Source organism: Struthio camelus, chromosome 6, assembly GCF_040807025.1.
Source record: "Struthio camelus isolate bStrCam1 chromosome 6, bStrCam1.hap1, whole genome shotgun sequence".
Taxonomy (NCBI): domain Eukaryota; kingdom Metazoa; phylum Chordata; class Aves; order Struthioniformes; family Struthionidae; genus Struthio; species Struthio camelus.
Genome location: NC_090947.1, coordinates 36,965,571 through 36,992,332, shown reverse-complemented (window position 1 = coordinate 36,992,332; position 26,762 = coordinate 36,965,571). Strand labels below are relative to the sequence as shown.

Sequence of the window (26,762 nt, the reverse complement as noted above, 5' to 3'; positions counted from 1 at the left end):
TAAGTCAATTTTTCAGTAATTCTTCAAATGCTTAGTTCAATCATAGAAAAGAAGATGAAGGGAGAATCCTACACGTGTTGCTATTCTGCCAACTGTGTACAGGATCCGATATTTCTGGTGTCTGGCAGTAACCAAGGCCATTTGAAAACATGCACAAGCTTTTCACTAATATGTTACGGATGATCTTGAAAGTGAGAAAGGCCATGGATGAATGATGAAGTAAGCGCCCTGTATTTTCCCGTGCTTCAGTGTGTCCTCTCCCTTGATTTCTCGGTTCACACTGATTTTGTAAAATACTATAACACAGATTGCTAATTAGGAAATAACATTTCGAGTTTTAGATTGTTCTTTTTTCAGCTGGGCTAAGGAATGCCTTACTGAGAGAGCTCAGTAACGAAACACTGTTGTTACAGACTGATGGCCTGAGGAGATAAATGAGACAAGATGTGTGGGAAGCGGTTATATCTTTTATTGGACCCACTGATGTTGCTGGAAAAAGTAGAAAAGCTTTTAGGCACACAAAAACCTTTTTTAGGTCAGGTTCCCTTAGTGTTGAACTGCCTAATAACTGGCTGTTGTGCCTGTGCAGCGGTATAAGCAGTTTCTTGATCTGTCTGTTTTTATGAATAATACTATTTGTGAGGCATGCATATACTGCAACGGTTAAAACTCCCTGCAGCTAAACCCAATCATTCTTTTTTAATTCTTAGAATAATTACGTAATCAATTTTTATTCAGACTAGTTATCTCTTCAAACCCTAGAATTTATGTTTGATGTGATCAGAAGTGTCATCCGTAAAAGATCTAGTATCTCGCTGAGGTATCGTAAAGATCAGTATGGTTTCAAACCTTCTTATCTGAGAAGCTGCCTCTCTCTTCCCGGGTCAACATGTGTGTTTTGAGGTAAGTGGGATGGACATGATAGTATAATGTGCAATTCTATATTATGGTATAGTATGCGGTTCCAGTTATTTAATGACATACCACTGCATTTTTTTAGTTCGTTGGAAGGGAATGATAAGTAGTCTTCTTACTATTTACTAGGTACAAAAATAAACACATGTCTACAGCAGGAATATTGAGTATCATAAGTATATCCCATATGGCGGGTAAGCTTTGGGATGACTGGAACTGTTAATGGAGAATGTGATGCGTGTGCAAACATCTGTATCATACACAGTTTTTATCACCTGTGCTCAGACTGAGTGATGTCACGCCCTGCGAGAAGTCTCACTTGAATCTGAAGGGAGAATTTAGAGTATAGCAGCACTGAGAACTGCAGAGACTCGTTCAGAGTGTGACTGCACACTTTGCGTGGGTGTCTGTGTGACTAAAAATGAAAATAGAGAACACACTGCTTACAACCTTGCAAAAAGCCAGGCGAGCAAGGAGCAATCATTATCACTCTAAATAAATTGCACATGAAAGAATATAACTGTTTTATAATGCAGGGAATGAATTTAGGATGCATCGAGGTGTTTGGCATCCCTGAACATTTGGCATTGGTCGTGCCATGGGGCTCTAATGTCCTCTGCTCGTCTCAATGTCCCTGGTGTTGAGGGCCTCATCATCTTGTGGAATATTGCTAGTAAGGTTTTCTTGGCAGCTTTTTAGCACAAACGGTGTTCTGCTGAGGAATGTTTTCCAAATCACCCAAGGACAGCAAATGGAATATTTCCTGGAGTGGATTACAGGATTAGTGGAGTATATTTGGCTAAGCATATAGTGCACTTAGTTTTCATACGTCTTACTGGGCTGCGCATTGAGTTCCATGACAATATTTCATTTTTAGACACCTCAGAAAGGCAAAGACATTCCTTGAAAGACAGAAGATAAAGGACATATAAAATCCAGAACAATATGTCATCTAAAAGTTCAGATCATGATTGATAAGTGTGGGCTTTTTATTGTTGACTGTTAGCTGAATAATAGATTGTTATTTCTGTGTGTTTTGATGGGAGCAATTTGTCTTGAAGCTACTTTTTTCACCTTTTTTCTTTTAGATCCTTTATAATATAGTTCTGTAATTTGATTTTTTTCATATACAAATGCAGGTAACTTTTTTCAGTGTTGAGCAGCGTCACATGAAAGCCTGTCTTCAGTTTATAAACTGATGAAAGACTCTGAATGCAGAAGAAATGTGTGATATGGAATAGTTGTTACCTTACCTATAATATGTGGCAAAAGAAAAATTAAATAAGTTATATTGAGGGGGGGTGTGTGCTATCTATCTTACCTAAAAAGCCATTTTCACAGTTCTTAAATCAACAGCATGTGGAACAATTTCTAAATTGTCACAGCAGAAACATGCAAGTTATTTAGTTGTCAGAAAGGCTTGAACCCTGGCAAGCATCCGTGCCAATCACGGAGGTAAGGATCCTTTCAGTGTCCCACTTTAAAATGTATTATATTATTGAATGATACCAGGGTATATTCCTTTCTTCCTACTCTAATGTATGTAATATTTTAAAAGAGAAAAAGAGTGAGGGCATAGCTCACCTGGTCTGTTCTACTTCCTAGAGACTTTCCCTGTTTCTTTATTCTTTAATTGATTCTCTTTATACCTGGAAAACTTAGTCTTTTTTCCGCTACAACTTCCCTCCTTTTTCCTCAGTTTCACGCTACTTAAATATATGACACTTCTTTGACAGCTAAAGTAATTTTCTGTCCATGCTTAGAAGACTAACCTTAGCTTAGTCTTTGAGTACAGCAGTCGTTAAAAGGCATGGAATATAAGAAATGTTTGAAAATATTTCAGAAAAGAAATGATAGCACTTAAGAGTTGAGTCTTGAAGAAGATAAAGAGCTTTCTCTGTAGAAATGCAGCGAGAGGGGACAATGCATCTGGATCGGTGACCATCTGAGCTCCCAGTCTCTTTGCAGACCTCCAGCATGAATTACGAGATTTGTTCTGATCAGTGCAAGTTCCTCAAAAAGATAATTGTAGGGCAGAGCCTACGTATGTCTCTCCCAGAGAGGGCTTCCCTGGTGGCATGGGGTAAGGTTTGCTCCTGGTATTTTTGAGGGGTATGTGGGGGGTCACTGATATTCCTTACTGTTAGCATCAACTGGGCTCCTGCCTGGGTGCTGCCGGGTGCAGTGCGTTAGGGGTAGACTTGTGGTCCCAGCCACTGATGTGGCTCTGTGTGAGATGAAGGTTCACCAGAATGGTGGATATCCATAAAAGGGTAATTAAGCTGCAGGTAAGCTTTTATACAAAACTGCTAGAGCACCTTAACAAGGCTGCACTTGAGAGTTGAGGAAGTAAGAGATCGTACACCCTAACATTTTTTAATTTAGATAATGATTATGTTTCACTATGTGGCTGTTGTAAGCAGGATGAATTAGGAAACCTCTTATTTGTTATATATTCGTAGTGTTCCTTTTAGAAAATAAAACTGAATAAATTTGAGAAAACCGTCAGCATTCTGTCTGAAAGCAACCTCCTGTAACGTTGGTTTCCTCTGGTTATGGAGCTCTTGCAAAGAGCCATTTGCAAAGTTAATACTTTTAACACAAAGATGTTAATACTTTTACATAAACATTTAGATAGATTTTTTATTGCAAGAAAAGAGGAGAATTTTAAATGGGATATAAAGTGCCCTTCCTGTTGTTATGGTGTATTTTCTTTTAAAGCTATCAAAATGACTTATTACTTTAGCATTTCTTGTTAAAACGTACTCTGTCTAGCAATTTACTTTTTAAATGTTTCTCTTCTAAATACCTATCAGCCCTCCAACAATTATATGTGCTACACTTTTCCATGTTTCTGGAAGGGTGGCAGACCAGTTCGTCCAAGGTCCGCGTTGGCACTGGCTGTACAGGGCTGTCCCCTTTCACAGCTGCTGGCAAAAAGCCCCTTGGGCAATGTGTGCCCTCCGCAAAAATCACCAGGATTTAACTGTTTATGGCCCTTTAATCTGCCCTTTCTTGCCTCTAGCAAAATAAGATCTATAAAAGAAAGCAGGAACTTTGAAGCCAGCAGTTTGTCTCATTGTCTTGCCAGTGCGTACTTGAATAACTCTGTCTTGATAGTCGTTGTTTTGTTACCGGATTAATTTTTCCCACAAATCCTACTGAAATTTAAACATTATGATATCTAAGCAAATACTCTACTCTCTGTATAAGTAGATATGTATATAGTATAAAGATATTTCTAGTAGATAGGTATATCATCACTTTTTTTAGAGAAAATAAGCAGTTATCAACGTTCTTAGAATATTCTTCTTAGTGTCTTTGTACCTGCTACGATAATCATAACATTATTACAGTTCAGCTCTATTTCTGTCACGCTTAGCACTTCTCAGAAGAGGCTGGTACCTTGCATGATCAAACACTCTATCGTAAGCTGTAATAAAAAAAAATCAATTTTGGACATAATTATTAGTATGTATGTGATTCTTTTCAGTGAAGCAACACTTTCAATGTTAATCACCATAGGCTTGGAGAATGGAAGTGATTCTTGTCTAAAAGGGAAATTTTATAGAAGGGAAATTTGGCTGTAGCATAACAGAGTTCCTAATCTCACGGGCTTCTGTGGACTTGCAGTGTCAGCCAGCAAAGATTTGGGGCATGCTAAATTTCTTGGTGTGTGTTGTAATGGAAACTGAGTCAGTGGAGGGATGTTTCCGATCACTGTTACTGAATAACCTCCAGGCAAAATAACAGCCTCTGAAGCTCCTCTCCAGGGGTGTGATGGTTGCAGATTTAGATGATTGAATGGACGTTTGTAAGCAAAGTCACAACAGTGTGGTCTCTTTGGTCTCTTCTCTTTAGAGAGGATACTGAAAGATTCATGGTACAGATAACATAAACTAAAGAGTTTGCAACAAATACTCTACGTTAGGGTTTTAGCTTTGCAGAAGAATCTGTTTTGATCTAACTGGAACTAGCCTGATGCTGTCCAGAAATGCATCTTCTGTGTGCCAAGCAGAGATACTGTAACTCCATACGTGTAAAGCTACTGTAAGTCTGGTGGATGTCACCTAATGTTTCTTTCTGACAGTAGTTTTTCATTAAAAAGAAGAATTTCTCTTAGTACAGTAATACTTGGTCACAGTTATATTTTATATTGTAAGAACATAAAGTGATTTCAATACATTATAATAAAATTAATTACTACTGTGAGATTATGCTGTTTTCACAACATGAGCCGTAGTGTTAAAGAAATGAACTAGGTTAAAATAAATCACCCAAGTCTGGAAGCTAGCAAAATGGCTGTTATTAGCTCTTTTTATATATGTATAACTATGGCTATATATATACACACACACGCCCGTAAGTCTGTGTATATCGCAAACTATTTGACTTCAGGGAAAACATGTGCAATAGATACTTAGATTTAAAAGATTTTAGCCCTTCAGGTTATTGGTACATCGCGTTATATACTGTCTCATACTCTTCCACAGCGCTGATCTTTTGGCTCCTCATATGTCAGGCCTTGGTATTTTGTGTTTTAATGATAGCTCTTTTGATTTCAGTTGACTTCAACAGAAATTTTCAACCAGTAACGAGAGCAACATAAGACTCCACACCCGATTTGCTTTTCTCTTCTGGGCTTTCTGAGATCAGAGGTTGCTGGTAACTTCCTGACAAATTAGGAAGGTTTATTGACAAATGGCTTTGTTTTACCCAAATTACTTCATCTGAAAAATCTCAGAGTAACGAACTTGCCCTGAATTTCAAAGAAGTCCAGGCAAAATCAGACTGAAAACACATTTCAGGAAAACCACACCGAACGGAGCCCCAGTAACCAGCCAGCTTTTGTACTCTTGGTCTTGAGGCAGCAGTCCAAACGCTTGGTTGGGTTGTATGTAGCAGGGTGGTCAGACCCTGCACCTATCAACATTGCAAGTGAAATAACTGTGTTAACCTGCATTTTGATTTTGACTATACCTTGATGTAGAAATACAAAAGAAAATAATTTATTCACCTAATGTATACAGTTCTGTATTCTATTAAAAATCCTGTTGTTAAACCAGATCGCAGACTTGTCTGGTTGAGACCTTTCCTGCAAAGGTATCGCACAGGTTCAGTGGCTGGCTAGATTACTAGAGGAGCGTGCATGTCCTTCATACAGCATTCAAACGCTGGTCCAAGCCTATTGTTTATAATTAATACAGGAAATATTTCAATAATAAGGATATCAGTGTTCACATATACTAAAAGACTGGGACTGTAATAATGATGTTCTTTGATGCCAGTATTTATAATTCTCATGCTTTCTTTTTTTGTCATAGGTTTTTCATTATTCTTATACAGCTTCATATGTGATTTATAACATACACACAAGGTAAGTCACATTGTTCTTTCACTACGATATGATTGTCAGTGTTTCTAGAAACAAGATGATGCCCGTGTGTTCAAGTAAAAATTTTTACATTTTTTCAAGGGAAGTTTGGGAGTTAAACCCTCCAGAAGTAGAGGATTCAGTTTTACAGTATGCAGCATGGGGCATCCAAGGCCAGCAACTGGTAAGTGCAGTCGTTGAAAGTGCTATGGTGAAAGTAGTTTAATAATATATTTGCTTCAGTCTGTCTGAAATAAAAATCAAAAGCCTTAAGTTTTGTTGTATATTTCCATTGGGAAGTGTGTAATGGTACAGTCCTGTTACAGGCTTTAGGGGTTTTTCTTTAAGAAAAAGCGGGTATAGATATTTTAAAATATAATTCTGATAAGCAAAGTCTTTAATTGCACAATTATGGAAAGAATGACATATTCATCTCAATATGCACTCAAGTAATTCTCAAAATAACCATCTCTATGGAAGCTAGTGTGAGAGAAGGAAGGTTGAAGATGAGGCGAAGTTTTCATTTGCAAGATCAGTGAAAACCTTGAGCACAGGCAAGAAGCTTAACAACTAAAAGTGGATGTGATGAATTCACATTCAATGAAATGTGTTGTTTTCATTTCAGTATAAAAATTACTGCCAAGGTCAGTTGTGCTGCATTAAATTCATAATAATAAAAACAGCAAAGCTATGTTTCATCTGTTCTTTTTTACCAAAAGTCTTACAATGTTTTATGAACATGTGTCATCCTTGCAATGTTTTATGAACATTTACCATCCTTTATGACCAACCTCAATATGAGAAGAAGAAAATCTTCGTTCTAGGAACAGCGCTAATTTTCAACAGACCGGTGTTGGTGGTAGATGAATACAAGAAAAAACTTAACAAAAACTTCAAGTCTCTAAGTAAGGAATCCTGGTAATCCTAGTTACAATGTTCTAATAAGCTCATTACTGCGCGCAGGCGTGATCCCATCTTTGCAGATGTGACTTGTTCATGCAGAGAGGTTATAAGTTGGATGAAGATACCCTGTTGCTTAAATCATTCGTCAAGATGGTGGGAACGTAAAAAATGTTCCTGTGTGGGATGTAGTGCATTAAGCAAGTAGAAGCAGGAAGAAAAAAGTAATTGGAACATGCATGATATACTTTAATGATTAACCACATTAACTTATCCATAGCAAGAATATAGTGATAGAACTGATGATAACAAATATATAGGTTATTTACCAGGCAGTATTATGAAATGCTACAACCTGTTTAGGCTGTAACAGAAAGATGATGCCTCTGCAAAACTGAGCGGAACTAAACGTATTTTAAATTAAATTGCAGTTCATAGAAAGATTGTCTGTGTTGTACCTCTGATTAGTAATTTAAAGTATAACCAAAAATTACATGCTATGATTACTGAGAAATGAACTTTTTGTTTTCCTGAGATGTATCTTAAGGACAGAGATAAACCTAACTATTACCAGGTTCAGAAAAATAACAAATCAGATCAACTCTGTATCTGTCTTACCTGGATTGTCGTTCTGGAAATATGTATGAATACTTTCAAACGCAGGCACAGGCTGACTCCTGTGTCACTGTTTTTAGGTGCAACCTTACTCATCCAAATTTGAAAATGTTAGCATAATTTATACTTCAATGAGGATAACATTACTCATCTTTGTTAATGTCCGTAGCACAGTTAATGTCATGCTTTAAAAATATCTTCTCCACTGAGGGCTTTATGGTGCCATATGGTCTGCAGAATTAGGAAATAATAACTTCCATTAAAACACAAAATCTTTTGTGCGCTCTGAATAGTACCAGGTGTTATCACATAGATGTAGACCTGCAGTGAGAATACGCTTAAGAGTCACTTCCCTAAGAGTCTTAGAGAACCAGTAAGAAGAATGTCCTCGTGAAGCTTTTATATGCTAAAAGGAGGTTTCTAAAGCGACAGAAATGCATTGCCACGTTACCGTCCCGCTTCAGCAGCAGCCAAGAAAAGTAGAAGGAGCATGAATGAATAAAGACTGTAGTGAGTAATGGCTTTTGCTGCTGACCAAAGGAACAGCTGCCTCTTTAGCCAAAGCAAAATAGTATAGATAATTCCAGCAGAAGAGGGTAGGTAGAAAGCAGGCGTAATTGGGGACTTATCACCATAATGGTTCTCAGTTATACAATTTGTCATTAGAACAGACACTTTATCAGTAATTTTTGAGTTAAAGGTAGTATCGGAAGCAGTCAGCAGTCAACCTGGATAAGGAGGATCCAATCATAAACTCGTAGATGTAAAGCCATGGTAATCCGTCAGTGGTTAGCTATCTGTAGTGCATGTATGGGTTCAAATAAAGTTTCGTCTTACAGCTCCATGTTGCCAGATAAGCTAAGCTATTATCATCTCCCTAAACAATACTTATGCATCTTTTCCATATAATAATGGAAATAATAATTACACATACTGTAAATAAAATGATTGTGGTGTGTTAACTTGAGTAACTTCCTAGAGTCATTCATTACAACTGAAAACCCAAAATATCAAATGATGGAGAGCAAACTAAGAACTGTACATACGCACCAAAATTTCACCTGGAAAGGCTCATGACCTACACACCCAACAGCCATCACGTACAGAAAGCATATGTAGATCTGTAAAATGAAGATGAACAGCACCCTTCCAGGTGCAGAGCAGAGCAGAATAGCAATATCCAGCCATGACTGGTCAGCAAAATTGTCATAGGAAGTGTGAGAAAAAAGGCCTGTCTGACTGCCCCAGAGAGCCTAACTTCACTCTATAACTGTTCAGAAAGTTCTAGATTAAGTCAAAATGAAGTGTCTGTAACACATGGACTCGGATCAGCTACTTTACATAACTTAGACATAGGGTAAATTAAGATGTTTCCAATCCTTAGTTCTGCAGAAGACCTACGTAACAATATAGGGCCTACACAGGAATCTTAATTTGAGTTCCTCATTGAGGGGGAAGTGTCCAAGTTTCAAACCGAAAGGTAATGTAAGAAGATGAAGAGGAAAAAAATAAAAGTGAAATGTTTGAGCAGCACTGTTTATATGAAGCCAGGAACTGTTTATTGCACAGAGGAAGGACTATGGCTGCAGTGAAATCAGTGTACAGTAATACCTTACGTCCTTATGAAAATCACGCATCAGACTAAGCTGTCCGCTGTTACAAATGATTTCTAGGGTTGCCTAATGGGACAGCAGACCACCTGTGCTAGTGAAGAAGAGCAGAATTAGGTATATATTGGATGTCAGATGACTGGCTCGTAATACCGCTGTTTTGAAGTTACCACAGTGGTTGTGAGTTATTTCAGTTTCTTGCTATTTACCTAGAGCAGAGGATTTTTGTAAAGATTAAGAGAAAAGCTCAGAGAAACATCTGCTGTTTGAGTCATGACATTTTGGTGGTGAACTTGAAAACGTTTGCCATTTGGGAGAACAAACTTTTATCTAATGAATTAATGTATTTTAATGTCACGTAGGCGTTATTTTTGAGAACTGTTTCCGAGGTGGCATTCTTCTGAATGCTACCGTTTAACTGTGTTAGACCTATGCCAGATCAAAGACACCCTTTCCCTGGGTCTAAATCTGTTAGGGAGCTGCTTATTTGTTTGTTAAATATTTGTCATATTTGTTCAGTCTGAAGTTTGATCAAGATTTTGAAAGAGAGCAATTGGTTATCTGTTTACATATCTTTTATAGAATCTGTTACCACAGCAATACGTATTTCCGGGGAAAATAAGCCAGCTCGACTAGATACCGAGTTGATTTCATGGGCGTTTTTCTACTTCTTGTTTACTTGATTAGGGACCTCTTTTCATATGTCTGAGAAAGAGTTATCCCAGAGCTGGTAGGAGGGCTTTACCAAGGAGGTGAATGTTGATTTTAAAGTGGTTCTGGTGTTGAAATACCCAATTCTCATCCCAAACACTTTCTTCTTTGGCCGTATCTTCTCCAACAGTTTATGCTGACAGAGCTGAAACTTTTAGAGGCATGTCCTTCAACTCCCATAAATTCCTATGGTTCCTGGGAGATCTAAAGGCAATCTTTGTCTCCAGAGATTGCTCCATGCTATGGAGGTCCCCACGTTTCCACGCTCGTCCTGGCTTGTGTTGACCGGGGCCAGGAGGGAGAAGGGAGCTGACTTCTCTGGCGGTAGTGGTCTGCAGAAAGAGATCATAGTAGAAGCCCAAATATGAAAATTGGCCTCTGGTCTCCAGCGTATGTCCCACTGTCTATGAAAGATGGACCGTTCCTCCTCCTGCAATAGGGGTAGCTCTTCCAACCAGTCATCTGATAGATTATTTCAAGTAGCTCCCATTGAAGCATGTTTGGAAGCTCTTCAGTTTGACATCGCTTTCTCTTAAAAGTTCAAAGCAGTTTAAATCTAAGTTTGTTGTGCCTGGGTTGTATGTGTGGGTTATTTTGTATGATGTCCTTTACTTTCACTTTATTCTGTGAACATATATCCACATAAGTCATTTGCCTTTGTATTTATAATAGGTATTTTATGTTATTTACTGCACTGAATTACTCTTGTGATATATTAAGCGGTTTTGAAGGTAACTTGAGTTATATGTTTGGAAGGATCAGCATAAATAATGATCGATTGACTTATGCATGAGTGTCTGTGTGCATAAATAACTGCATATTTTAATATAGAAGAAATAAAGAAAATGGTTCAGCTATCCAGAATACTAAAAAGACCATTTTGTGGAGGCTTGATAGCTTGCTTTGTCAAAATTTGATGCCATCAACAAAATACAGCATTATCAAATGGTACGATTGTTAGATGAGCTTTTACTATGCTTAAAAGTAATTGAGGTCAACATTATGTAGAATTACCTATTATCCTGTATACACAAAGAACTGTTGACTGGAGCTGAATTGTGGATTCTAGTTGCTTTCATCGATTTTAGAAACTGTTTTAAATGTTAGAAAAAATAAAATTGCCCTCTTGTTCCAAAGAAAATGGAATAGGGTACTCAGAACTAATGGAGCTTAAAAGCTAAAGCTTTTATAAAAAGAATCAGAAACTCCAACACAAAAGGACTTATATTAAGTTATATTAAAAATACCTAAAAAAAAAAAAAAAGCAAACAAACAGAAACCTGGAAACAAAACAGAGCAAAACCTACCTTTATTTCCATAAATAAATGTATCACTTTAAGAAACTCTGCTCCTCTACTTTGTTTTCAGTCATCTTTTTTCCTGGTTGTCTTGTTTGGAGGTTCATTTTTCCTTCTTCACTCAGTTAACACCTACTGCCCCACAAAAATGCAAATATCTTTCAGACTTTGTTACATTGCTGTATTAATGTGATATTTCACAGAATCACAGAATTTCTTTAGTTACCTTCTCTTCAAAATTTTAGCTTTTTTTGTGTGACTTTGACGTATTGTTTCGCATAATAGAAATACTGCAGCAAACAAGTTCTTTGATGGTATATTATTCGCCGAATACCCAGAAAAGCTCAAGACTAATTGTAGTAACTGAGAAATTAGCAGGACTATGTTAGACACATACCTTGCTGAACAGATGCTTTAACAGCCATTAGCTGGTGGAAGCTTCATTTGCTGTTTTCTCTATTAAGTTTCAAAGCACAACTCCTATAAAAATTGGTAACTTACCTTTCTGGAAAGTATTTGCCTTGTGTCTTACTTTTGCATAATTAACACTGTGGGTACTTGGCACCCCCTCCTGGCAAAAACACTTCTATTTGCAAATGAAGAAGAAAAGATCTCTCAGGGTTCATGAGCCAAGTAGGAGTTTAATTAATGCTAATGAAGTAAGCCCTAAATAAATATATCTGATGTGCTGTTTTTATTTTTCAAAGTCTTCTGCTCCTTTGACTTGCTGTATTTTTAGATGAGTAACTTAAAATTACATATGGAAATGTCAAGGCCTTATTTCATCTTTCCTTTTAATCATAATACTAATGAGGCAAATGGCAGTAAAACTGGGAGGAAAATGTCTGCTTGAATTTATTCTGAAAAGCAGAAATAAACAAAAACATTTTAGTGTGACGCTAACCTCAGATATAATTTCTTAGTTAAAATAAATGGAGGATTCCTTACACAACTTCTGTTCTTCAAAGTAGACTTTGGAGGTCCTTTATCTTCCATAGGGTGTTTCCACAAAGTAAAGGAAACCTGTATGGTTCAGCATTGCCTAGTTAAACCTTTAAGGCATTTGACCATAATTCTAGAAAATCCTCAGCCAAGTCTGTCTGAAGGCAATGAATGAAATGAATGAGGCCACTGAACTTTTTTTATTCTCTTCCAAATGTTTTCATCCACGTTTCAGCTGAGAACTCACAGGGTCAGAGCCTGAGGATCTAAGCAGAAAAGTGAGACTATCTACAGAGAACAGGCACACAAAAGTACTGTTTTAATAGCAACTTCTAACCAGCAGTTTAAGTTAGATTGCGCACTATTTTTCAAGACTTGTCATTGTGATTTTTTTTGTGTGTGTGTGTGTGTGTGTGTGTAAGGTAAAATGTGCTAAATGGTCAAATCCCGATATGGAAACCACTTAATAGCATACTAGGAAAACTTTCTGGTGCTTTTTTTCCGGGGGGTGGGGGTAGTAGAAATGTGTTTTGTCTGGGTCAGTGGTCAGCGCAGGCAATATAATGATTTTCTTCACATAGGAATTAAAGCTACCTAAAGGTCTGGAGTAAAACTAGATTCCTCCTAAGCTGCTATTATGAATCCTCTTGGAATTCTCAAACAAGCATTGTATAGTATAAATGTTTTTTTCCTTTCTGTCTAAATCACTCAAACTCTTCTTCAAATGAAAAGTTAAATAATTAGTTTCTCTGAAGGTATTCCACTGAATTAATTTCCATTTTCGATTATTATTTTTTAGATGCTCACTTCACTTAAAAATAGATGAAACTGGAGGAGAAGATAAGCATTAAATGTGTGTCCTGTAATTTCAGAAATGATACTCTATTTGCGTTTTCTGTTTCTTGGAAAGGGGGAATGGGGAGTCTTACTGTCAAAAATGCAGGCAGTTTTTGAAAACAGGGAAAATACATTCTTACATATCAAATTGTAAGTATTCAATAAATGTTTGTGGATGATAGCAGGAACATTTACAAATGGGAGGAAGGCTGAGCTAAGCATAGAATAAGTTGCTTCATCAATTCATGACATTTTGTTCAGCTTAGTGAAGTGCAATAGATGAGTCCTGTATCTACTGTAAAATACAATACATGATCTTTATTGCCTATAGGTAACTTAAAAATATTAAGTATTAAAGGTTAGCTATTGCTAGCCCTTTGTGAGACTATCTACATTGCTGCATCTGAAAGATGATGTCAGGAAATAATGAGAAAATCGTATGTTTTATAGGAGCAAAGCATTATTCTTCCACTACTGTTTTCCGTGTGGAACAGTAAAAGACAGGCCCAGCACTTTTACTGTGAGTAAATTGAGAGGGAACATAAAAGATGTTTCCTCTCCAGTTTCCCTAATTCTTATTCTGTTGTCGCTAGTCTTGCACGCGGCTAATATTTGAGTTGGTATGTAGACCACGCACACAGGTAGTGCACTTCTGTATCAATAGCTGTTGAAAATTTGCTATAGCATTGTGCTAAGTTTGTTACTTTTTTCATATAGGTATATGTGCATGTATATACACATGCTCACGTGAGGACACATGCCAACAAGCATAGGTACAGGTTTGATGGGAGCAGACAGGACTTCTCCTGGTAGCAGCCTACAGGGAGTGATGAAAATAGAAATATGCCCCTCTCATCTAGAATATCATGCTGTTCAACATGTGTCTATGTAACAAAGCATATCTGAATATTCATATTTCCTTCTGTTAGCTAATATTAACTGCAAGTCCAGTGGCTCATGGGACTGCTGTGCTTCTTGCATGAAAATTGAACTGCTTTCTGTAATGCAGAAACAAGATTATACTGTAAAAGTCTGTGATTCTGTAGAAGCAGCCACCCCTGAAAATCAAATAGACAATCAATGAGAAGAGAAATCAAAATCTGATTTAGCCTTTTGCTAAATCAAAGTTGGGAAAGATTAAGTAACAGAATTTTTTTATGGACCATATTTTTACTTAACTCTGAAATCTTACCCCAAAACATTGCAGGCTTAACCATGTCTGCAGATTGTGTAATCATTTAGCTACCTGATACTCACTATCAAAAGAATAGGCATGATGAACCTCAGCATGGAGTGCAAAATTTGCCTGTATTCCTCTTAAAATCTCATTTTAAAGTTTCTCACTTCAATTCCTAGATTAAAATAGACCCAAGTGATACAGCACATGAGTATTTTTAGGACTCATTCAAATGTCAGTTTTATCTGTGATTTTATCTGTGATATTCTGTGCTACTCTATTCTCTATTTCCTCCTTTCTACCTAGTGAAAAGAAAGGGAAAAATTCAATATAGTAAGGTGCCAAAATCTCAAAACAGAGGAATGTGAAGAACTAACATTTCTATTGCCTCTGTGATTCAAACTTTAAACCAGAGATTATTTTAGCCAACAGTAAACAAATTGTATTTATTAACCTTTTGTAGAATTTCTGTAAAAGACTTGCAGATATTTTCCTGTTCCATCGCTGAGTCTCTCTGATGGTAGTAGTGCCTACTGAGTTCAGATCGGAGTAAGTCAAAAGGGTAAAGCAGAAAACTTGGTAGAAAAAAAAAAATTGAATCCTGCATGACAAGGTTCCTTGGCTTCTGGCTATGCAGAGATTCTCTTTGCTGTATGATGACATTTATTTTCTCATCTGGCATGTATCGTCCCACAAAAATGTAGACAGGTTGCTGTTGGGGAAAGTGACAGCGACTTCCCTCTTCAGTGGGGTTAAGCCTCCTTTCCCCCCGTGACACGTGCCTCTGTGGTTCCAGTGAGCAGGACATGAAATCTTGGCCCAGTTTCGACCAGTGAGCTCTTCACTCTTTCAGTCAAGCAGGATTTTACCCATTGCATATGAGTCAAGATGGAGTAGATGGTCCTTGTTAAAAATCTGCAGTTTTTCAACCATGGATAGTGATATCATGACTCCCTGTTGAATCTCTATCAGGAAGGCAGCTGTAAGGAGAAAAAACAGATTATGACTGCACGCTTTGGACGTGTCCACAACTCTTGTTGGTTCTTTCTCTCGGTTTTAGCCAGAACTCCCTTGCAAAGGAAGCATTTAACTCCATTATCTCCAACCCACAAATGTCCTTGCATGGTTTTATCCCCTGCAATGGGTTTGTGCCTTACCCACTGTGTTTGCGCTGAAAGATTAGAGCAGATGAAACTCCTGCTGTGCTGCGTAAACGTGGCTTACGCTTTTCTGCTGACTCAGCGTGAGACAGAAGGTGGATTGCTCATGGATGTGTAGCTGTGGGAAGCGTATATTCACTGACAGCTTCAAAGCCAGGACAGTCCTGCAGAATAAGCAGTTAAACTGTCAGTCACGTACACTGCTCATCTGTAAGAGAAAATGAAGCATTGATTGGTGGGGAGGAAAGAAGGCTGAAGGACCCAGGAGTCAGCCAGTACTTAAAGCTCTGATTCTTGCAGGAACAAACTGAAGTTGGAAAGATCTGATCGAAGCTGATGGAAGCAGCATTAAGGAGGGAACCAGAAACCTGTGCATATCAAAGTGTTTGTTATTTGGGGGGCCGGGGGTGAACTGATAGTATTCACATGCTCATACAAACATATGTTATATGTATGAGCAGGACTTGAGCAGTGTTGAATGATAGGTAATATTTGGCCATATAGATAATATGGCAGAACACTACATATATACTTTCAGTTCACAGTTCATGGCAGGTGCCAGTGGGTTGCAGACACTGAAGAGAAAAATTTTGTGTGGGAAAAAAAGCAAACGCAGTTATTTTTAAGAGTTGCTCCCCAGTCTATGAACTGTCCCAAACAGGACTGTCATTATACGAATTAGTCAGAATTTTCTCTTCCTGTCAGTCTCTTCAGATAATGAGGCTTTTTAGAAAAACTGGCATTCTTTCACTGAGTGCCCTGTCTGCATAAAGTGGGACATGGCAGTGGGATCTATAGGTAGGTGTTGTCTGCTGAAATGTCGGCCCGTCGTGAAGACAGCTAGCAACTTGAGCAGCGCTCAGCAAGGTCACCGAGGCGCACGTGCCACAGAACAAAACAGGTGGCTTCAGTAATGGTATGTGGAAGGACAAAGCCTCCCAGAGGCATCTTGATCTGCTTCAGCATTTGAATAATGTCCTAGGATTTCAGGAACTGTCTGCCATAGTAGGAATAGTAGAAAATATAAGTACAATTCCCCCGCCCCCACCTCTAACACAGTGTTCTCAATTCTGACTTTTTTCTGGCCCTTGCTTTTAGGGTGCTACATTCTTACATTTTATCAAAGAAAATAGCAGAAATGCCTCATCTGGCACCAAACTGATATTATAACCCTTTTCTCAGACGTTATTTCTTCCCTTAACCTTCCCTTTTTTCTTCTGGAGTAACTAGGCTGAGAACCTTTCATTTTAGGTTCAGTTACGGATTGATCAGTCTGGGCAAAACTGAAGGCCGATATCACTGTGAGATGAGCTTTTGAAGTACCGGAGATCATTTTTAAAAGACTTCATGACGAGGGTAGGTTTTAAGTCTGTTGGAGCAACCCAGGCATGTAAGAGTGACGTTTCTGTCCTCGCTCCTCCACGCTGGTTCATTAGTCACAAGCTATCAGTAAATGTGAGGAAAAAGGCGCGTGAGTATACCCTGCTTATAAATAAGTGTGTTATAGCACATCACTTAGACAAAGACCAAAGGGCTGGTCAGTTCAGTCCCTCAAAGACATTTAGCGCAGTCCTGCAGCCGCCCAGTTTAAGCAGGGCTCTTCAGACAGCTCCACGGGGAGGGAGGAATAGATCCAAACTGTCAACTTGGGGGCAAGGTTCTGGCAGCGCTGCTGCAATCTTCACTGCAATCAAAGAGATTTACGAAGTAGCTTTTTGCATAAGTCCAAAACCAGATATTATGTGTGGTTTTGTTTATGTTATACATTGTAGAGTAAATGCACTCACGAGTGAGTTGCCATGAGATTAGGCAGGGTGTGGATTTAGTGAACGTCATACCCCAGTATCTCTGGAAAGGCAAAAAAATTAATGTGTATCAGAAAAAAAAAGAGGGCAATAATTCCTCACTTTTACTGGAGAGCAAGAACATAAACGTCAGAGTTATCACAGAGCGCTGATACTCTGTCAGTTTATGCCCTGGTTTATTCTATGACGTGAGAAGCTAATCTTGTAGCTGCATTATGAATGTATCCTCTCTGTTGTTTACAGTGGATTTATAAATGATCTAAATAGCAATTAAATATAATAGCCTTGTATGTGATTTGTGCTAACATATTACCATGATGCGATGGCTTTAATCTAGTGAGCAGAGTAGCTGTGCCTCAGTGTTTTGTTCTGTTGTTCATAACATGTATGTCAGGTGATTACCTCAAAAATAAAATTAACTTATTGTAACTGACAGAAAAAATGATGGTATATAGCATTAGGATATGTGTGTTTTGAGGTCTGCATGTTTCAAACTGATCAACAGCTACTTCCCCTCTGCCTTAATTACAACATAATCAAAAGGTTTGAAAGCTTCCCCTGAGAAAATTCCTGTCTAGGTCAATCACAATCTTTAGAAAATTGGTATCTGTGAGAGTCAATGTAGTTATTATTGCTTACAATTATTATCATTTTGTTATTAACTGTTGTGTGTTTTCTGCCTCATTTGCAGTTTTCAAACATAAAAGATCATATGAGGGTAGATTATTGCCTACAGCCATGGTTTCCTTAGGTTTCCTTGGGATTGCACCTGCTGTGCCTAGTACGCACATAATTTAGTGGTTTGTGGTAGACATGCAACTGTGGAGTAAGAGCCGGAGCAAGTTAGAGCGGAACTGCCCTGAAAATTTGCTACAAATATAGTTTTGCCTGCACAACAAAATCTGCATGGAGGAGATCAGAGCCCTTCTGCACTACTGGAGACTTGCAAAGCAGCTATATTGCAAGGTGTATCAGATGTTGTGGCCTGCAGTCCCTGTCCACGGGAGCGCACAGTCTAAATAGACTCAGCAGATACAACGTGGGGGAAAGGGCTATAACAGAAAGCTGCTTTGCAATACAATTCCATAAAACCTTTTGTGAAATTATCCTCCTGTAACATATGTGATCTGGACAGAAAATAGGTAAGACGTATGAACAGGATTTTGGAAAAAGCCTGCGTAATCGTAACTGACAAAATCATTAATGAATACTCCAGTAGTTCAAAATTCGCACTGCTACATCTTTATACGCCACTTCCTTGTGTTTTATATTAGCCAAAATACAGTAATTCTCTCTGGTTCTGGAGATCTCTGCAGGATCTATAAAAAACGCATTAACGGAATAATCAGGCACACCAGTGAAATGCATTATCACTGTTTTGGGTAATAGTTTGCCACCTTTCATTTCACTTGCATCTCACTGTGCCAGTGTCCCAGGCTGTTTCCATGGAGCTTCTGGTACAGCTTGTTACCACTGACGAGAAAGGTAGCTAGTGGCCTTTTATCTTGCTACTAATGAAACAAATTTCAACACATGCAAAATATTACCTAGAAATGAGTTTCCTCAATGTAATTTTATATAACAGTTCACACTTTCACATGTACAGCAGGGTAAGTTGACTCATAGCTTGGAAGCACCCAGTATTGTCCCACACAGCCTGGTCTCCTACCCATCATCCTTAACACACGCAGCCCAGCAGCGGCTCGAGTGACCCCTGCACCAACACTACATGCAGCCCAGTTTTGTTGAAAATCGGCATTATTTGGGTCTCTAGCTGTAGGAAGAAACAAGCCAAATGGCATCATAACACCAGTCCATCACAGATCACAGGACAGCCAGCTCCCACCTGCAATGAAACAGGGACCTGAGGGACCCTGGCCTCCTGCTGGCGGTCTGCTCCTGCAGGTCCCCTTTCTGTGGCTCCTGGCAGCATGTGCTCTGTGGATCTGGGCCATAGAAAAGCTCTACTGTGGACTGGGAAGTCTGGATAGCCAGTACAGAGCTTCTCACTGGGTAAAAGAAACAGCTGTTCCTATATGGCACTCTGTGTCCGGTTCTGAATGACTTCGGAAAGTGTTTTCTTCCCCAAATGAGCTTTCTTTTTTCATATGAGGGGAAAAAGAAAATAGCAGTTACAGTGCAGTTGCATCAACACACAAAACACGTAATCTTAAGTACACCTTGTTCTTCAGTGGAAGCGTGCTTGAGCTAAATGAGATTTTGCCAGGAGAAAAGGGCAGAAAGAAGTACTCATCATCTGTAGTGCAGTGGGTATAAAAATCATCGGGTGATCCCAATTTAAGTCTATTAAGTCCCTTGGGTATAGTAAGTGAAATCATAGACGGTAAGAAAACATTTGTCTGTTCAATCTGGACATGAAGCGGAGAACAGACAATGCACTGTGACTACAAATAACATAATCAGAGGCTTTATTAGAATAAATGTGTCTATCAGGGCTCTGGAGGGTGTTGCACAGTGGCGCAGAAGATGCGGGGCTAGGTCTTTAGTTCCAATGGTAATGTCTGGTTACTGTGGCTGCTTTGCAGTATTTTTTTAATTGGTGAAAACTAACTGCAAGTTTCTCAAGTAGAGCAATTTGTATGATTTTTCAGATCTTTGAACCAGAAAATGGTGGTGAATATGTTAACTACTTAAATGAAAACCAACCTTGCTACCTCGACAGCAAGTGTTGAAAAACCACAACCAAATGGTTTTTGTGCCAGTGCAAGGGTGTGATTTTAATTCCTACCTGTAATTGCATCAACAGTTAGTTCAAATATTATTTACAAATCCAAGGAAATGTACGTATGTGTGTATTTTCCGTAATTTTGGCCAAAACTGCCGTTAGGAATGGGCAAATCTAGTTCAGAAACCTCAATAGTGATCAACCGGCCTCCCATCAAAAGAAATTTCCTATGTGCATTTTTTCGTCTTGATCAATTATGTGGAAATTGAAGCCACTTTTTCTTCTAAAAATAGCTTAAAATTATTTTAAAATGAATTATTTCATTTAAGATAGCACATACTATTTTTTACTTTTTTATTTTAGGTCCCTTGTTTACTCCAAACTTTGCATATGGAACAGGAAGTTTTTGTCAGCTCCAGGCACAGTTTGAGAAACACTGGCTTTTTGGATATGTATTATATATACGTATAGGTATGTGTGTATATGTACACACATGCACATACATATACCCACGTGTATTTTATTTTGTATGTGTATATATTTACATACATATGTGTATATGGTATGCAGTATAAGCACTACCAAGCAAGTTTGGATTGATCCGTTTAGCTTCAAGCTTTTTTTTCCCTGTAGCAGTAACGTGTGAGGCCAGCCTGCAGCAGCATCTCTGAATCCTTGTTTTAGCTGCTAGTTAACTGGTAGTTCAGCTGGCTGTATCAAAGCTATTTAAACCGTGCTTACACAGCCTACTCCTTCAGCTGTGGCATAGATAGTATAACGAATATTCTCATTCACCCATTGCTGCATGCTTTGTTTCGCTGCGGCGTAGAAAAGGAGAGCGCAGCTCTGCCTTTTTCCTGCCTCTTCCAACATGAGCTCAGGAATGGGAGGAATACAGCTGCTGTCTGTGCTGCGGGTTCTTCTCTCCCTTCCCAGGATGAGCGGGAGCTGCAAAGCAGCCAATGCTGTGCCAACAGTGACTTCACGTTGTGCCAGGAGTTGGCAAAGTCATGCTTTGATCTCTGAAGAGCAAGACAAAAGTACAAAATTTGCTGAGAGCCTAAGAATGTGATTTTTTATCTGACTTTTTTTCTGTCTAGTGAATAGCTATTTGTATTAACAGTTGTTAGCAAGATAACATATTTCATCTGGAGATTTTGCTGACTGATCTAACTCAGGGCAATTGGATTTGGCCCTGGTTAATGTATGGTAAGACAGGAAACAGAACAAATGGTGGTAAGAGGCAAGCCCAGATGGAAAAACATCTTGAAGCTTTTGAAGAATTAATTATCCAACTAATGAGCTGGCAGTCTCACAAGAAGAAGGGATGGGACTCTGCCTTATGCTTTGGAAATGACGAAGCCGGATGGATCATGTGCCTTGATGTAGCTATCAGCAGCGGTAATAGGGGAGTCAGCTGGTTAGCCGGACGGTCTGTGGGAATGCACGGGGCCGCATTCGTTTCTACATCACTAAAAATAATTACTCCTCTGCAAAGAGCAAAAAGTAAAGTTGAGAGATCTGTTAAATAATGTATTGGACTCCGAAGACACCTGTGCTTGTCTGAGCGGTGATGAACTGTCTGTCCTTGGCAAGGTCACACAGCCGTAAAGCCACAGATGAGCTGCAGAAAGATGCTGTAGGTCAAAGTCTTTAGAGCGCTCATCAGCAACTGCCTGTTCTGCAAGCAGAGACATTTCCCAGATGCCTCAGTTTCTGCCTATGGGCACAGTTAGAAACTCCTTCGTCTTGCTTTATCTCACATTCCCTATGTGAATGATAGGGAAAACTGGGATGTACTGGCGGGTGTTAAGTGGCAACACAGAAATTGTTCCAGTTTGGACTACTTTTGTTACTTGAAGAGAACGTGGAAGAATATGAACATTTCCTCGGTCTGTGGTTTGGGCACCCACCTGAACAGCAATACACCAGTGCTGATTTTACAGTACTTTTTTTTTTTTTACTAAACATATATATTGATATAGATACCATCTTTTTTTTTTATTTCTCCAGCTGTATATACTCAATAGCTTTAGATTTTAGTTGCCACCTTCCTTGAAGTGAGTGTTTGTCCGAATGAATCCATATAATTACAAATCTGTTGGTCATGCCACTGGTCACAAATTCTGTGTTTTCCCTCTACCATTCTTGTTCTGTCTGCTCTCTCCACTGGGTCCCTGTGCCATGCCGCTCTGTCTTGCCAGCAGACAGATGTACCGGCTTTATTACCTGTGGAGTTCACATGTCTTCAGGTACAAAAGATACAAGCACATATTTTGCAAGCATAGGCCCAGTCCTGATATCATGCTCTCAGCCCTTACTTCAGAAATCTACGCTGAAACACCTGGAGAATGGTGCTCTTCAGAGATCCTCTCTGTGACCGTGCTGAACAGCCGTTAGGACTAAGAACATGTCAGTGAGAGGGGCAATTGTATTTATCTTCTTTTGATACATCTTGTAGCACAGAGATTGAGAGAAGATACTGCCAGCCAAAGCCTGAAATAGCAGTAATTATCGGAATATGGCTGTTGGCACTCCATGAAAAGCTGTAGTTGAAAAACAGTTTCTCAGGAATCCATAAGTGAGCCCAAGCACATTCCAGTTTGGGGAGATTCACCACTTTTGAGCAGTCTAGCTCATCAAGATGCTAGACTGCAGTCTAGCAGTCTAGCTAATCAAGACGCTCTTACAGACTTCCTATCCAGGAGTATATGAGAGATCCAACTTTTTTTTAAGCACAAAGTCTTATTCCTGTCCTTCAAGAGAAGATACTGGATTTTTGGTATTATCTTTTTATCTCGAAAAGTTAATTTCAGGATCGGTTAAAACTTACATAAGGCTAAGTTGTGGCTGCAAACCCCATTGCAGCTTGCATTGCATATTGCTATTGTTTTGGATGACACGCTATATTTGCAGTATTGGGATAAATCAGGAAGTCAAACACATTGATCATACTCCGACTCTGGGGGATTAACTAGAAAGACTCGCTCATTAAATCAGGGAAATAAGTCCCTGATATATTCACTATTATGGGATAGGTGCCCAAGTTCCCACTATGATAAATATGAAGACAATTTTAAAGGCTAGGCTACCTAATTGTCTTGTTTCATTTGTTAGTTGTTAGTGACTTCTGCTGTTGTTACAAATCGGGCAAGGTGGACATAATATATCAGGATGTGCAAACATATGCCTTGTAGGACAGTTGTGCCTTCTTACGACTTTTAGATCATGCGGAGCTTGCCACACAAAGAAGCACAAAGAAGCACATGGATGTAGTACAGAGCAGCGCCCTGGGGCTGTACCATCAGCTTCAGTCGATATTGCTTGGACAAAGGATGTCCTAAATGAGTTATGCTGCTTCCAGACCCAAGATGGGTCCCCCTTTGTGTTGAGGAACAACAATGGCAATCCATTTTGTAATCTGTTTTAAGAACTTACTGCATGGCAAGTTCCCTTGTCGTATTCATATGTAATAAGTTTATCCTCGCATTTATTAGAGAAAGAACTAAAACTAGGTTGTCAGTTTTGAGGGGAATTTTGCCTCTCTCAGTTTTGCAGCTTTACTCTGCAAGCAAGATTGATGTCTCTCGTTCCTGGGAAAGAAAGAAGTCCTGTCAGCAAGGGCTGCAGCTCTGAGATATGTTTCTCTTCCACCTGAGGAAAATTGGGCTTTTGCTTTCAGCTACAAGCCTGAACCTTGCTGTATGGACATATTTCTAGGACACATGCAAATATCCAAGAGTAGATTTGTCCTGCCTGCCAGAGCTAACCGGCCGTCGGCAGCTTCTGATAGAGAAGCTGCACCCCCTTTGCAGAGCGCAGAGCTGCGCGCGCTCGCTGCTGCTGAGCAGGGTAAGCGATCGCGCGGGTCCTCCGTGCGGCTTCGAGCAAACTGCTCCTCGCGGGAAGTGAAAAGCTACTCCTGCGGTCTTCACGCAGCCCTGCAATCAGAGGGGGAGGCTGCACGTGGATGCCCCAAGCAGGCGGCTTCACGTGGAGCACCTAAGGGGAAACAGGGGATTGGTGGATTTTTTTTTTTTCTCCTGTCATTTAATGGCTTTTCTCCACCTATAGCAGTTGAAATGGTGGAAGACGCACAGGGGAGTACTGCAGCTCTTGGCATGGGGTGAGCCTTTCCCGCTGTGGCTCAGGGAGGGGTCTCTGTGCTCACAGCTGCCTGCCCTCTGGAGCCAACTGCTTGGCCTGCATGCTGTGCTGAGCGTCTCAGCCCGAAAGAAAAGTCTGAGATCGTGAAGCATGTTGCAAGCAATAAATAAGTGTTTTGGAAGAAATTAATTTAGACGAAGATTCGTTAAAAAAATATTTAGAGGCTGTCGGATGTGGAAGAAGGGGAAGGGGGATTAGTGCCAGAGATAGAACATGCCGATCAGCAGAGCTTCCACTTCTTCACAGCCAGTTGCAATAAATGTGATCATTTTCGAGAATTAATCTCTCACTAATCCAAAACATTCTTACAGATGTTTTTCGTTAATTGGAAAATCATTTAAAAATAAATGGTGAAACGCTTTGGGGTTTTTTATTTGTTTTTAAGCTTGATGGGTGTAGCTGTGCCAAATGTGTAAGAAAAGAAAAAGTCACATGATTTTGAGGGCATAGAAAATTTATCCCCAGTTACAGCATTATTAACTAAGGATCTTAGCTTAAAAAAGAATTTAAAATATTTTTCAAAATACTTGGAAAGTAGGTGGTGAAGAGAAGAGGTTAAAAAAAGTGTAATATAATTTTCATGTGAGATAGCATAGCCTGGTTCCACTTCGTGCCTTTTTCAATTTATTTTCTTATCGTCATACCTAAAAGCTGTGAAAGCATTTTGAGCACAAAGCCACTGATGTATTCCTGAGAATACCTGTCTGATGCACGGTTAGCAGCCCCTCCTTTAGCAGTTTTGGAAGATGCAGTAGTTAGAGTCAACATTTTAGCACTCCTGATGTAATAATTAGACAAAAGTGTATACTAAGGAAAGCACTTTTACCTCTTCCCGGATATCTGACTGCTGATAGATCAGCAGGAGAAGATTTTGGTTTATGTGACATTTGCCAAAACATGATATACAAAGTGATGAAGTATGCGAAAGCTGCACCCTGAAAACCTTTAAACACGTGTTTAAAGGTTTGCTTATGTGAGTCAGGGCTTTAGGCACATGTGTTTGCAAGATTGTGGCCCAAGGATTATTTCTTGTTTTGATTAATAAGTCTTATCTCAGTGCTGTGGTTTTACTGTCTGCCTTGCAGTATTCAAGAGCTCAAGTGTCTGTGCTTGGGAAGGTGAGAGGCCGAGTGCTCTCCCAGTCGCTCGCTCTCTCTTTCAGTTTTAAAGACCAAACTGTAAGAAAATGGTTGACTGGTTCAACCTCTATGTATTGCGATGCTGAAGTAAGCAGCAGCAGCTGCCTGAAAAACAGAATTGTTCATCTGGTCTTTGTGCTTTGAAAGGAGAGCTTGAAAACGTACCCTAATGCAGCTCTGGTATTCATGGGAGATGGGTGTTTGTGGCTATGCAAAGTCAGTTGAAATTCTTGTGTTTAATTGAATCTGCAGCTTGGATTTACAGGGAGCGAGGTAGAGAGCCTCTCAGGGCAGCGCTCCTACCTTCACGATGGTATTGTCATTTCTGGTGCGGTTCTGCTCTCTGCTTCAGTGCCCTAGCAGAACTCACCAGCTTAACTTCAAATCTTTAATTCCAAGAGGCGAAGGAGCTAAATAATCACAGATGAGCACTTCCACATGATCAAGAAGGGAAGGGAATGCGGTCCTTGACTGCAGGGGTCAGATGGCACTTTGGTAGGAAATGCGCCTGTAGGCAATAACGCATGCCGTTTTCATCAATACAAATAGCAGCTTATGGGCTTCACGTGGAAAATGGCACTTCCAGAAATATAACAAATATTCAAAGTTACAGATGTGATTAAATGACTAACTGTAGTGGTGAATCTTTCTAAGATGTTTTTACAGCCTCGAGCATGGGGTTATTGATCTTTTGAAGCGCTGCAGGCAGTGCAGAATGATGCTTGCTGGCGTGCCAACCCGAAATCGTTGACGTGGATTTACATTCTCTTTAGTTACGTGGGGAAACATGAATGGTTGTATTTCACAAAATGTTTTGTGAGGGAACGTAAATTCATCATTTTTAATGCAGACTTCCAGCAAGCCGTGAGCGGGAGAGAGCCATAGGGCAGAAAGTTTTTGAAGAACTTGCAAGCGTTCCAACCTATGCGTTCGAGACAAAACTTGTTCGTTGGGTAGCTTTCAAGGCTGAAAGAAATGGGAAAGTTTTGATGACAGAGTAGAGTAAGAGGATTATGGGGATGTTCAGAGGGTGGCTGAGCAGTAAGTGAGGATGGAGACAGAGACACTTTGTAAAATGAATGTGAATAAAGCCGAGGAAGCCGGCACTCAGCAGAACAACAGTGGGTATTTCTTCTAAGATATTTACTTATCTGAAATGTGTCAAATGGAATTAGCAATGCCTGCTAACTAGTAATAACAGGATTAAAGATCTTTTCATGGTTCAGTCGTAAAACAAGTAGCTCCTAATCCTGTATTTTGACTGACAATGATGGCTTTAAATGACAGTTTTTCATTGCAGAGTCTAGACGCTGTGTGTATCTTCACCATGAAAAATACAAACTGCCTAAAAAGAGGGGAGAGAAGCAAAAATGATACATTTGATCTTCCAAAATGGATTGGATTGAACTTGTTACTTGAAGAAGCT

The 26,762-nt window shown here is 39.4% G+C and overlaps 1 protein-coding gene across 3 annotated transcripts in view; it reads left to right on the top strand.

The window, feature by feature from the left end:
* DPP10 (dipeptidyl peptidase like 10) overlaps window positions 1–26,762 on the top strand; it is a 552,866-nt gene that overhangs the window by 470,231 nt on the left and 55,873 nt on the right. For all 3 annotated transcript variants that reach the window (XM_068949176.1, XM_068949174.1, XM_068949175.1), the window contains exons 6-7: window positions 6,240–6,292; window positions 6,392–6,473. In XM_068949176.1, the coding sequence (XP_068805277.1) occupies window positions 6,240–6,292; window positions 6,392–6,473 (135 nt within the window). The remainder of the gene's footprint in view (window positions 1–6,239; window positions 6,293–6,391; window positions 6,474–26,762) is intronic.